Below are 13384 nucleotides of genomic sequence, written 5' to 3'. Positions count from 1 at the left end.
TCAGTGCTTTTGAATTTGCTCTCTTCTTGCTAGTCATTTTCTGCTCATCCTGGAAGTTTCAGTTTAAGCTTTTTTTCTTCCTGAAATTCTGCTCACCTGGGTTGAATGCTTGAGCACTTTGTTTTTTACGCTGCCTTATTATTCTCTGCCTCCGCTCTTGATTATGGCCTTCTTGATGGCAAGGATTACTGTATGTTCACGTCACGTTAAGTACAAACGCCTAGTGTGACACCTAAAACATAGCATGCTGTCAATATATCCTACTGGAATAAATTCACTAATATTTCACAAACTTTCATGAGTGTCAAATAGGAAAGATGGTATTATTTTATTTTAAATTGGAGAAATTAAAGAATTTAAGTGACTTAGATAAAGCTAGTGAAGTTAATGTACTAGTATTCATGCTGATAATGGTTCCCAGTGCTCTTGTGTATAAAGCAAAACACATATATGTGCATATGTGATAACATATCATGGAGGTGATTTTAATGTCTAAATAGATTGCTGTGAAATAAATGTCTCCACGGTCTTAAAGGCTAAGCAGTATTAGACCATTTCCTCAGCAGTGAAGTTCAATATCTGGCTTATCCAAGGAGATCATATGACCTGAGATTTTAGGTTTGGTTACGTGTTTATTTTCATGTATCCACTCTTCTGAGTGACGGTTTGTTAGGGATGGGGAAGGGAGGGAACCGTATGAGCATAATTATGGCAAGGTTATAGAATGGAAAGTCCATGGACTTTGGAGTCAGATCTGCTGTTTAGTAGATGCTAAACATTGAGAAAATGATTTATACTCTTTGTTTTCTCACCCATAAAGTGGAGATAACAAAATATGCTTTGAATGTTGTAAGATCAAATGAACTAATGAGTGTAAAACATCTGATGCTGACACAAATTGGGTGTGCCTGAGATACGGCAACTAAGAGATTTTTTATGAGGCATAATATTTGGTACAGGGTAAATCTGTGAGATTCCTGAATATAAATATTTTAGATTTCTCAAGTTTGAGTGTCCTAATTCAGCCCTTATACACATCCCAGTTCAACTGGTTAATATTTTCTCTTCCTTGTACCTTTGACTTACTGATCTGTCACTGCTCTTAGATTTGAAAGAAAAAAAAAATCCTGTCTTTTAATCTTTAGTCTCAATATTTTTTCCCAACTTCAGGCTAAAAATGGGATCCAAGAAATGGAATGTTGTTCTCTAGAATCTGACTGGATCTATTTTCATCCTGATGCTTCTGGAAGAATAATACATGTTGGCCCAAATCAGGTCAAGTGAGTATTTTCATTAGTTATTTTAAAATTAAAAGTAGCTTTTGGTAGCATTTACTGGGATCTTTATTTTTGTACTAGCTAACTACTGAGCAAATTATGGAAATACTTAGCTGCCTATAGAGTACTTCCTCAGAGACTGACATCTGGAAAACCTGACTATTGCCTCAGCCTCATCATTACTGTTTATAAATATTATCTTTGAGTAAGTTCTTCGATGGATGATATAAAAGTAAAGAAGATGGCAGATTGGCTCATCCTCATCAGGTCTTAGTTCTCCAGGATTAATGAGAACAAAGATGACTTATCTTTGTTCTAAATAACAGCCTTACCATAGGAGAGGTAGCAGATTGTTTGAAGTAAACCGTGTTAACCCACATCTTCCAAGAGTTGTCCTCTCCTTCCTTGAAACCCTCATTTGGCTTCTCTGACACAGTTCTTCCGTGTTAACCCACATCTTCCAAGAGTTGTCCTCGCCTTCCTTGAAACCCTCTTCATTTGGCTTCTCTGACACAGTTCTCCTAAATGTGTCCCCCTCTCTGTGATCTGCCCTTCTCAGTATACGTCATGCTCCTCTACTCAAACTTTGTTAGAAGTCCTCAGGACTTGGTCTTCTCACTCTTTTTCTCTCTCTCTCTCTCTGTCAGTGCAGTTTATTTTGCTACTAAATATTTCTTCAATCTGCCACTTTCTGCCCTTGGCCACTGTCATCATCTTGGCCAGACCATTGTCATCACTGGCCTGGACCGTAATAATTTAATAGTGTACTTACAGAACTCCAAAAATCCGTTTTTGCATTTTTTAAGTCTGTTTTCTTCTCAGCAGCTAAGAGTGATTTTTAGAAACATTAACAAACACAAAAACCTGACCATGTGAATTCTGCTTCAACCTTTTTATGGCTTCTTGTTGCTCTTGGCATGGTCTGAAAGACCCTCCTCTGACTCAGTTTACTTCAGTCATCCTCTTTTCAGAAAGGTGAGGATGTATCCTCTGTTTTGAGTCTGCTTTCCTGAGCTATTCTTCTATCTAATATCTGTTCATATTTAATGCCTGAGCTTAACTGTCCCTTTTCCACAGAGTCCTTTCCTGAAACCTTTGTTAGATTAGCTCCTCGTCTTCGTTTCATTGCACCAGCTATGTAATCTTCCTCTGTAGCACTTAGAGCAATTTTAACTAATTATTTGTGTGAACATCTGTTTCAAATCTAGACTTGGAATCATGAGCTCCATAAATACAGGGAATGTGGGGAAAAAAATGTATTTGTAATCAGTAAGAGTATTTTTCTGACTCCTCTAATCCTAGCACTGAGCACAGTGCTTAGCCCAGACTAAGGTGCTCAGTGAGTGTTCGTGAGTAAGAAGGGAGTGTCTACTCCACGTTAATTAGTCTACTTCTCTGGACTGAGTATAAGGAGGATGACTGGTCTTAATGAAATACGATTGTGAACTTTTACAAAAAGTTATAAAAACTGGCTCAGCTTTTGTAAACCTTACTTTTAATGTTTGTTACCACCCATCTCTTAATATTAGTTTGAGTTATTTTTCTAAAATATATTTTATTGATTTTTTACAGAGAGGAAGGGAGAAGGGTAAAGAGGTAGAAGCATCGATGAGAGAGAAACATCCATCAGCTGCCTCCTGCAGACCCCCTACTGGGGATGTGCCCACAACCAAGGTACATGCCCTTGACCAGAATCAAACCCAGGACCTTTCAGTCCACAGGCTGATGCTCTATCCACTGAGCCAAACCAGTTAGGGCAGTTTAAGAAAATAAAGTCCTGCTCTAACCAGTGTGGCTCAGCGGATAGAGCATCGGCCTGTGGACTGAAGGGTCCCGGGTTCAATTCCGGTCAAGGACATGTACCTTAGTTGCAGGCACATCCCCAGTGGGGGGTGTGCAAGAGGCAGCTGATCGATGTTTCTCTCTCATCAATGTTTCTACCTCTTTATCCCTCTCCTTTCCTCTCTGTTAAAAATCAATAAAATATGTTTAAAAAAAAAAGAAAGAAAGAAAATAAAGTCCACAGAGAGTATGTGCCCTTTTGCCAGGTTTTAATAGATAGGCACTATACAATATCTGCACTAATTAAGATAGCTAATTGGGTAATTTAAAATTAATCTGATTTCTTTATATCTGGCAAACTCTAAGGCCTCCTGGCCACAGTAGCTGCTTCTCCCTGCTGCTCTCTTTGCCTGCACTTGAGACTTTAAGCTTTGAAAATATTGTGCTTTTGAAGCCTGTTAGTGCTGTGAACAGATTTGTGTGGGCAGTGAGCAAATTATTTTATTTTCCCTTGATCCAAGGAAACCACTCAGAAAACCCAAATCTTTAAATATAATCTTAAGAAAAAAGAAAAGTATTGAGTCATTTGCAGTTCTTAAATATTACTTTCATGAAAACTCTTAGTTCAAGCATGGTTGATAATCCAGTCTGTCTTATAATTAACGTCAAGTGTTGTTCATTGATATCTCATTTTATCTTCAGAAATAAAAATGCAAATTATCTACAGGCATACCTCAGAGATATTGCGTGTTCGGTTCCAGACAACAGCAATAAAGCAAGTATTGCAATAAAGTGAACCTTAATCTTTTTGCTGGTGGAGGGTCTTGCCTTCAGTTTGTAAAAAAAAACCAAAAAAACAACATCTGCGAAGAGCAATAAAACGAGGTATGCCTGTACTGTAATGCCATTGTTAAAGTCAAAACGTTAAAGACCTGTTCAGGATGGCAGAGATGAGGTTTTTTTTAAAGTAACTTTCATTAAGCCAGTTTGGAAGATGGCTTAAGACTGAGCATGCTACTTCATTACCTACCTCAGTAGCACTTGTCATCATTCCTACATTTTTCTGTTTAACAAGATACCTGAATTTGAAAGAATTTATGGACACGTAAATAAATGGACATTAATATTTCAGAAAATCAGGAGAGGAGAACTAACTCAGTGTTGTTACTATAATTTTCATTTGCTGCGTTTCACTAGTTCAACTTTGGCATTTTGATGGTGAGTTGAAATCTTAGGTTCTTAGAATCCTTTTTTCTCTTTTCAGAGTTTTAAAGCTAAATGAAATAGAAAATACTAGTGGCCAGCATCAGATCTCTGAAGATTTTGTCATACTGGCCAACAGAGAGAACAAGGTAAGTCAGGAGTACTTTAAAATCTGTGTGTATCACGGTCTTTCTGTATAGGAATAGAATAGTGCAGATGTGTTTGCCCTTCAGCATGACTGACAAGAACAGCACAAGTTTATAAAAGTCTGTTCACTTTGTCTATGTGGCTAGCTGGTCTTGACCCCATGTACATAGGAGATCTGGAGAGAATTGATTATATTGAGTATGTTTTAAAATATATTTTTATTGATTTCAGAGAAGAAGGGAGAGGTAGAGAGAGAGAGAAACATCAATGATGAGAGAGAATCATTGATCAGCTGCCTCCTGCACGTCCCCTAATGGGGATGGAGCCTGCAACCTGGGCATGTGCCCTTGACCAGAATCAAATCTGGGACCCTTCAATCCATAGTCCAACCCTCTATCCACTGAACCGAACCAGCCAGGACTATATTGAGTATTTTTTGCTTATTTCTATTTCCTTTCGGGGTTTCTCTTTAAGTTTTTATTGATGAGTTATCAACCTTTGGGTTTAATTCATTGCTTTGACTCCATTGGTTCTTTTCCTTTAGCATACAAATTAAGAATATGAAGGAAATCATACAGAGGGAAATTTCCAAAAGCAGATCCACTCTATTGCTGTACTCTGTACTAAAGCAGAGTCTGAAGGGCGAGTGAAGTAGCGAATCTGTAATCTTCGTATTTACTTTTGCCTATTTTAGTGTTTTATCCATGAAAAGCTTTACAGTAACAAGTATTTTTATTAAATGGAGGATCAAAAAGCTGATTCAGAATTTTATTAGTTGAGGAAAGAATTATGGATGTTGGAGAAGGGTTGGTTAGTTTTACCACATTTGCTAATTAATTTTGTTATTAACTGCATATACTAGGACTTGTCACATCTTTTTTCTCTCTCCATCTGATAGAATGAAAACTTACCCACTGTTACTGCATCTGGACGGGTGGTTAAAAAAAAATTTAATCTTCTGGATGATGACCCAGAACAAGAGGTATTACTCTAGCCAGAGACAACAAACCAAACTAGTATGTACTTGCCCTATGGGTTTTAAATTATTTTGGCCAAAGGGACCCTAGGGTAGAGATTGAGGGTGAGTTCCATGCAGGCTTAGTCTGTAAGACTGTGCATACTATTTCAACCAGTGCTTTCCCATTACCCTCTCTTTTCAGATTGGAATTATTCATAAGGTTTTATTTGCAGAAAGGTTCATAGGACTGAAATAACTTGAAAATACCATTAGCTTATTGTTTTGTTGTGTTAATGTGGACACTTTAGCAGTGGTTCTCAACCTTCTGGCCCTTTAGATACAGTACCTCATGTTGTGACCCAACCATAAAATTATTTTTGTTGCTACTTCACAACTGTAATGTTGCTACTATTATGAATCATAATATAAATATCTGATATGCAGGATGGTCTTAGGCGACCCCTGTGAAAGGGTCGTTCGACCGCCAAAGGGGTCGTGACCCACAGGTTGAGAACCGCTGCTTTAGAGGGAAATCTCTTAGAAAAGTCTTGAGTTTTCTCCTTCTGACTTTATGGCTTTAACCTTATTTTTTTTACCTACTAGACATGGATATGTTTGTTTATGTTCATGGGCCAGGAAAGAGGGGTCGTAAATCAGTTCAGCCTTTGGCCTCGACTTGACATTACTAGTCACTGAGCTAATACATTTTTATTCTTTTTAAATTATTGTTTTTATTGATTTCAGAGAGAGAGGAAGGGAAAGGGATAGATTTTATCAATGAAAGAAACATCACCAATCAGCTGCCTCCTGTATGCCCCTACCTGGGACTAAGCCTGCAACCAGGGCATGTGCCCTGACTGGGAATCAAACCAGTGACCTCTTGATTCATGGGTTGACACTCAATCAATGAGCCACACCAGTGGGCTATCCTTTTCTTTTAAAGAGGCATTGGAAGGACTTTTGAAATCAACTGACAATTACCATGCTGCAAATATAAAACCAATGCATGAATACTAAATCCATTTAGACCATAGAACTATATTATTTGTGTACTATTTCTAGGTAGAAATATTAGAATAACCTTCTAAGGATAGTTTTTGAAAAATCTTAAAAATAGGTTAGAGTTGGCCCAGTATGTGGCTACTGTCAAAAGGAAAGAATATATATTTATTCTTTTGAACCAAGGAAATCTGTTGAGAACAAAGCAGAAAGCTCCCTATCCTGTATAAAAAACTGTATTCAAGAAAGACATACCAAAACTACCCAAAGGTAGCAAGAATAATTAAGAGGGAAGGAGGTAGTTGCAAAGAGGGCTACTCTACATCATGAAATCAGAAAACAAAAACTTTTAGCCTGGAAAAGGAAAATTGAAAGGGATTGTGATTAACATCTATAAAAGCACATCCAAACTTTGAAGTTTGACCAAGTTTAGATCAATGCAAAAAAGTAAATGAAAAGGAACCACAGATAATAAATCTATGTAAATTTGTATGTCATAAGTGGTAAAGGTAGAAAATATAAATGGGTTAACAAGCAGTTTGACCAAATGTAAGTGGAGGATTTTCATGTGGTGATTAAGAGAAATTTGCTGTGCCTGCCAGGACATGTCTCTCTGGTCCATCCCTGATGGGTGAGCATGGATCTGCTTCCCAGTGAGGCTGTTGGAGTCCCAGGTTTTCCTCCCTGGGTTCGGGAGTTAGGTTTTCCTCCCTTGAGTCTTTACCATCTTTAATCTAACCTGTATCTCTTATCCTACTCCTGTTTTGTGGGTTAAATTTCAATTCTAAATATCCTTCCTCAAGTTTAAGCAGCAATTTTGTTGTTTGTTTTCTTTAAGGAACTAAGAAGGGTTTAAAAAAAAAAAGTATGCCAAATAGAATCCTAAATAGTATATGATGGGCCATCAATTCTTCTTGAAATGACTTGTTTTTTTCTGTCATAAGAACCTTCCAAGCACAGTGGGCAGTCTTCAGGTTGCAGAACTGGGCTCTATATATTTGGTTGTTTCTGGGAACCAGATATTCAGAGACAGCAGTTGAATATCTCTTTTGAATTTGGAGAAGCTCTGGTTTGCTCATAATAGAGAATTTCAGTTATAGTTTGGCTGAGATGTACATAGACTTGGTTCTGTTTGTCAAAATCTGTGGGATACTGTTTAAGTCTTGAAAATTTTGAAACTGGTATTTTACTAGGCATATAAGTAGAGACACCTTCCCCCCTATGTTCCCACCCACTCATTCTTTTTTCTGCATTATTTTCATAAGTAGTAGAATAGTTAAACTACATATGTAGAGATACCCTAACTGGATAACTGGATTTGTTCTTCTTTTCCTTTGCCTTATCCATCTATTCCCCAAGACTTTCAAAATTGTGGACTATGAAGATGAATTGGATTTGCTTTCTGTGGTAGCTGTTACTCAAATAGATGCCGAAGGAAAAGCTCACCTTGATTTCCACTGCAATGAATATGGAACTTTACTTAAAAGCATTCCACTGGTGGAGTCATGGGATGTGGTGAGTAGCGTTCATGCAATACAAAGTTGTAAGGGTTCCCTTTAGAGGTGGCATTTATTGAAACAGATGTTTCTATGTCTGTGTCAGTCCAAGTTCACCTAGACCAATGACCACATGAAAGAGGTTACTGGACTACATGTAGGACAAAATGAGTACTTCTTAAGACTTCCTCCCCTAGGGAGTAGAGGATGTCACCTTACCAGTGACCTTAAAGATAAAACTTTATCTTTTTTTTCCAGGACATGCTGACTATTTCCTTATCATAGTCCTTGGTTTTCTCTCATTTTGAAAGTTTGTTAATATTTTAAAAAATAAAAGTTTACAGTTATTTAATAGAGACCATATCTAAGAATGTAGTGTTTCCAGGCACTCTTAGAAGCATTTGTCTATTCTTCTGAGTATTATAGAACATAAAAGCTATAAGAAATAGCTTATCCAATTCTTGTTTTATCAGTGGAGAACCTGAGAGGTTTAGCAATTTGTCCACCAAAACATGGTGAAGTAGTTGCAGTTTTGGCAATAAAATCTGGCTGTTCAGACTCCTAAGTTCAGGGCTCTTTCCATTCTTAGCATTTTGTGTCATGCTTTTCTCTTAAGTCAGTGGCCGGCAAACTCATTAGTCACCAGAGCCAAATACCAACAGTATAACTATTGAAATTTCTTCTGAGAGCCAAATTTTTTAAACTTAAACTATATAGGTAGGTACATTGTTATTATCTTAATCAGGGTACTCCTAAGGCTTAGGAAGAGCCACACTCAAGGGTCCAAAGAGCTGCATGTGGCTCGTGAGCCGCGGTTTGCCGACCACTGTTGTAAGTAATCTGCATATCCACAAATAATGAAAAATAAACCTTTTATGACAACTATTTTGCCTCCAAATGTGTATTTGAAGATCCCTGGCATAGGTGCTGTGACATTTTAGGGACAAGTGGTCAATATGGTTCTATTCTAAATAGTGAAGGGGAGATTGCATTTGACTGTGTTTTCATTGCAGACATACAGCCACGAAGTCTACTTTGACAGAGACTTGGTCCTACACATAGAGCAGAAACCCAGCAGGGTCTTTAGCTGCTATGTTTACCAGATGGTGTGTGACCCTGGGGAAGAAGAAGAAGCCACAAACAGAAATTGAGAAAAAGAGTGAGAAAATTTTTAATTTTGAGATGTAACTTATGAGACTTTTAGCCAAACACCCCAACAACTGTGTCCAGTCCTCCTTTTTTATTATTCGAATAGCAAGTTCTCCATTAGATCTTGTGTTAACTCCAGATGACTGTGACTTCTCTTTTAAACTCTTACCATATAAGGTGGTGAGAACTTCATTTTATGTAAGGGATTTTTAGAATATTCTCCCAAGAAGTCTAGCATTTTAGAGATGTTAGCCAGGTGGTGTTGAAAACATAAAATGTTTAGAACAGCTTAATTTTAATCATTGGGGAGAAGGTCATTGGTGAGGAGGTGTTTAACGTGGCTCTTAAAGGATAGTATGGAATTTTGATTGGTAATACTAGGAGGGAAAGATAAAAAGATACAAAAGATAAAGAAAGAAATCCTGTGTCCTCTGTACCATATTTTGCTTAAGGATGAGAAATGAGATCTGTAATGTGAAAGCATACTTTTGAACCAAAGATGTGTCATCACAGTTAAAAAGAAAACCTTATATATGTATCTCTGTTTTGTATTTGTACTAATTATTTTCTCTTCCATGGTTTTATTCTCGTGGCTTGATGTTCTCATTGATTATTTGTTTTTCTATCATAGACTAATGTAAATGATTCTGAGCAAACTTTAAGTGAATTTTTTTCTAATATGTAGCCTGTTAGCTCTTAATTGTTAAGAATGTTGTACTCATTTCACCATTCGATCTAGTTGGTGGGTCCTCCAGTTTTGCTTGGGCAATACAGTAAGGTAAAGTTATTCTGGGTTGTACCAGTTTTGCTCTCTGTAGAAGGGTAGGTGGTTCCGGGAGTAACTTGGGAACTAACTGCTTAGGTAGAAAAGACTTTTGGTTTTATCTTACTTGTGAAATGAGTATTTTTTCTTATTTGTTAAAATTGATCTAAATATGATCCTTGAAATCAGATAGTCATTCTTTAGAATGTTAAATAAATGCAACCTAAGTAAAAGGAGAAAGTATTTTTGTGTGCTTCCTGTCTGGGAAATCCAGTTGTTTGCAGTGCACATGTTCCATACATTTCTCTGATTCAGCCTCAAAAAAATAACTACTAAAAAAAAAGGTGGGGTGGGGGGAATAGCAGTAAAAATCATTGCTGATTCCTATTAAGGTTAAAATAAGGAAGTTTAGCTTGGATGATTTACATAAAAACTCTTCAGTTGTAGCTTGAACCCATGTTAAGAATGATGTAAATTCTGCCCTGTTCTGCCCTTGAAGCTTGCAGAGAAATTTCAACCTTATTATAACCAACAGGGCTGAGGAGAGAGACGTATTAGCTATTCTAAAAGTCAGGAAATTAGTGGCAGAGTCCATCAACTTACAGCAATAAAGGGAGTAGACATAAAACTGTCTTTTGTGCAACAGAAAAGAAGATGGGTAACATTTTAGAAAAAGGGAAAATACTTATATGTGGGCTAAAAATATGATCTTTCTGAATCTGATCCTACGTATTACAACCATTTGGGAAAGCAGAAGTGATTACCTCAGGAGCAAGATGATAAAACTATCTTCATATATGAAATGTGAATACTTTTATATCCACTAATTGAAAAATTCATTCTCATTTTATGCACATTTAATAGAACTATTTAATTTAATATTTGAAGCTTTCAGAGCATTTTAGAGACATGATGTGATTACAAGTGGTTGAATAGTTGCCATTGGTGGATATAGCCCCAAACTTCTAGTTAGACACGAGGTAAATGGCCCTCCCAGTTCCTTTCAATCTGGAAAAGGGGGAATAGATTAAAATACCAGGGAAAAGAAAGAGAGCAGTGCTGTGTGGGTTTCAAGGCAAATATAGTTATAAAACCTAATCTGTGTTTCCGGGAGTGTCAGAAAAGAATGTCCTAAGACTTGATTCCTGTTAGATTTTTTCCAAAAGAGGTTTGTTGAGTTTCTCCTTCTCCTTTAAGTTATTGCCTCCTTTTGATAAAGTGCTAGAAAGGATCCCATGTACTCATACAGGCATCTGACCACCAAGATTACTGTCATTTTTTAAAAGGGTCCATGAAATGGTACTGCCGTCCTGTTTTGGTGCGTATGGGGGTGTGCTTCTAGTCTAGATCTGAACCGACCACTAAGAACCTCCTACTATCTCACCACTGCCCAGATCGAACCAGACCGAGATCCAAGTGCACATGGGCCCGGCAGGAAATGCACCTCGTGTGAAAGACAGTAGGGAACTGTGGGCCATGTAGCAAACGGAAGGGCTGTGCCCAATTGCAGGACAAGGACAAGCTGCTACGACTTAGTTTCAGGCACTTACAGCATTGTGTGGAAATGTGGGCTGCATGATGGGTAACAGGATGGTTGATAAAAAGATGGCAAAAGGTACACAAGATAGCAAAGAATATGGAAATTTACAGATAACACACATACCTGGAGATAATATAGTAAGCTTCCCGAAAAGTAGGGGCTTCCCAGCTCCCCCCAGTGGCATACAGTTGCTCATTCTGCCACCTGCCAGGTGTGAGTCTGTTATCCTCTTGGGGGTGAAGAGAAGTTGTGGTTAATAGCCTCCTGCCCCACCGTAACCCTCCTCTCTACCTTAATGTGTTAGAGACGTTCGCTGTGTGCCCACCTACTTAAACAGGTGCTAGTGCCAGGCGTAAAACATAATGGGGTGACATTTCTGAGTGTTTAATTCAAGACTGGGTGAAGCAGGGTAGCTTCTTTCAGCAAGTCCAGATATTAAGCTGATAAGAGGTACATTTCTGCATTTCACTCCTTGATCTCAGGTTCTGTATACTCTCATAATATCGATGCAATAAGATTATTTCCAGTGACCTTCTAAAACATTTCTGGGACAAAACAAAAGAAATCTTATTATGGTTATTTGAACTACCTAGTGAGGAAATCATATTGCTTTATTTAAACAAATTAAGGTGCCCCACATCCTTCCACCAGTTGTTTTGTGTCCTGTACATACTCTTTTTTTTTTTAAATATATTTTATTGATACAGAGACGAAGGGAGAGAGAGATAGTTAGAAACATCGATGGGAGAGAAACATCGATCAGCCGCCTCCTGCACATCTCCTACTGGGGATGTGCCCGCAACCCAGGCACATGCCCCCGACCGGAATCGAACCTGGGACCCCCCAGTCCGCAGGCCGACGCTCTATCCACCAAGCCAAACCGGTTTCGGCCTGTACATACTCTTAAAAAACTTGTAAGTTATAGTTATTGAATGCTTGCTGTCTACCATCATGGTGATGCATGTAAAAGGAGTTGTCTCAGCATTCAGAGTAACCATCTGAAGTGTGAACTACGTCATACAAATGAGGAAAATGACAATTGCAGAAGTTAATTTCTGCAAGGTCCTACAATGAGTAAGTGCAGAGATCGGAAAAACCCTGATTAGGTTGACAAAAACTTATGCCAGATTTCCTCCAAACCTCTTAAAAGGCTTTCCCCATCAAAATTTTCAAGCCTACAGCAAAGTTGACAGAATTTTATGGTAAATATCCAGATACCAACCACATGAATTCTACCTTTCACTCTACATCGTTATCTATCCATGCCACCTTTATGATTTACTTCAAAATAAATTGCAGACGTTGGTATACTTTTCCCTAATATAGTTCAACATGCATGTCATTAAATCGATTTAATATTGTTTAGTTTTTTTAAATTTTTTCTGTATATTTACATGCAATGAAGTACACAAATGTTAAGTATAAATTTGCTGAGTTTTTGCAAATGCATAGACCTGTGTAACCCAAACCCTTTACAAAACTCAGAACATTGCAGCCATCCCAGGAAGTTTCCTCCTGGCCCTTTCCAGGCAATCCACTCCACGTCCTACCAGGTGTAACTACTGTTCTGATTATTTTGCCTTATAGGTTAAATGTGCCTGTTCTAATATTTTACATAAATGCTATCATGCAAAGCATAATGCTTCTTTCACTCAGCGTGTTTTTGAGATTAAAGTTGCATGTGTCAGTGGTTCATTCCTTTTATTGCTGAGTATTCTTTTGCATGAATATATCACCATTTGTTTTTTCCATTTTCCTGTTTATGGGCACCCAGGCTGTTTCTACTTAAAAAAACAACACTGTGTATATATCTAAAAGCCTAAGCGACCGGTAGCTGTGATGCACAATGACGACCAGGGGCAGATGCTCAATGCAGGAGCTGCTGAGCTGTGGTAACTTGGCAGCTGTGGTTCTCAGGTGACGCACCCGGAACTAGGGAGGAGGGAGCCCGATTCCAGGGTGTGTCACCCGAGAACCGCCCTCTCGCCATCCGGGACCCCCCGGGGGATGTCAGAGAGCCGGTTTTGGCCTGATCCTTGCAGGCCAGGCCGAGGGACCCCACCTGTGCAC

At 38.2% G+C, this 13384-nt stretch overlaps 1 protein-coding gene across 1 annotated transcript in view; it reads left to right on the top strand.

The window, feature by feature from the left end:
- DCAF17 (DDB1 and CUL4 associated factor 17) overlaps positions 1 to 10010 on the top strand; it is a 31596-nt gene extending 21586 nt beyond the window's left edge. The window contains exons 11-15 of the mRNA XM_006760643.2: positions 1171 to 1280; positions 4324 to 4411; positions 5308 to 5391; positions 7726 to 7881; positions 8876 to 10010. Of these exons, the coding sequence (XP_006760706.1) occupies positions 1171 to 1280; positions 4324 to 4411; positions 5308 to 5391; positions 7726 to 7881; positions 8876 to 9013 (576 nt within the window). The 3' untranslated portion in view covers positions 9014 to 10010. The remainder of the gene's footprint in view (positions 1 to 1170; positions 1281 to 4323; positions 4412 to 5307; positions 5392 to 7725; positions 7882 to 8875) is intronic.
- The last annotated feature ends 3374 nt before the right edge of the window (positions 10011 to 13384 follow it).

Source organism: Myotis davidii, unplaced genomic scaffold (assembly GCF_000327345.1).
Source record: "Myotis davidii unplaced genomic scaffold, ASM32734v1 scaffold370, whole genome shotgun sequence".
NCBI classification, from domain to species: Eukaryota; Metazoa; Chordata; class Mammalia; order Chiroptera; family Vespertilionidae; genus Myotis; species Myotis davidii.
Note: the sequence above shows the minus strand (reverse complement) of the source record. Positions and strands in the feature narration are given on the sequence as shown.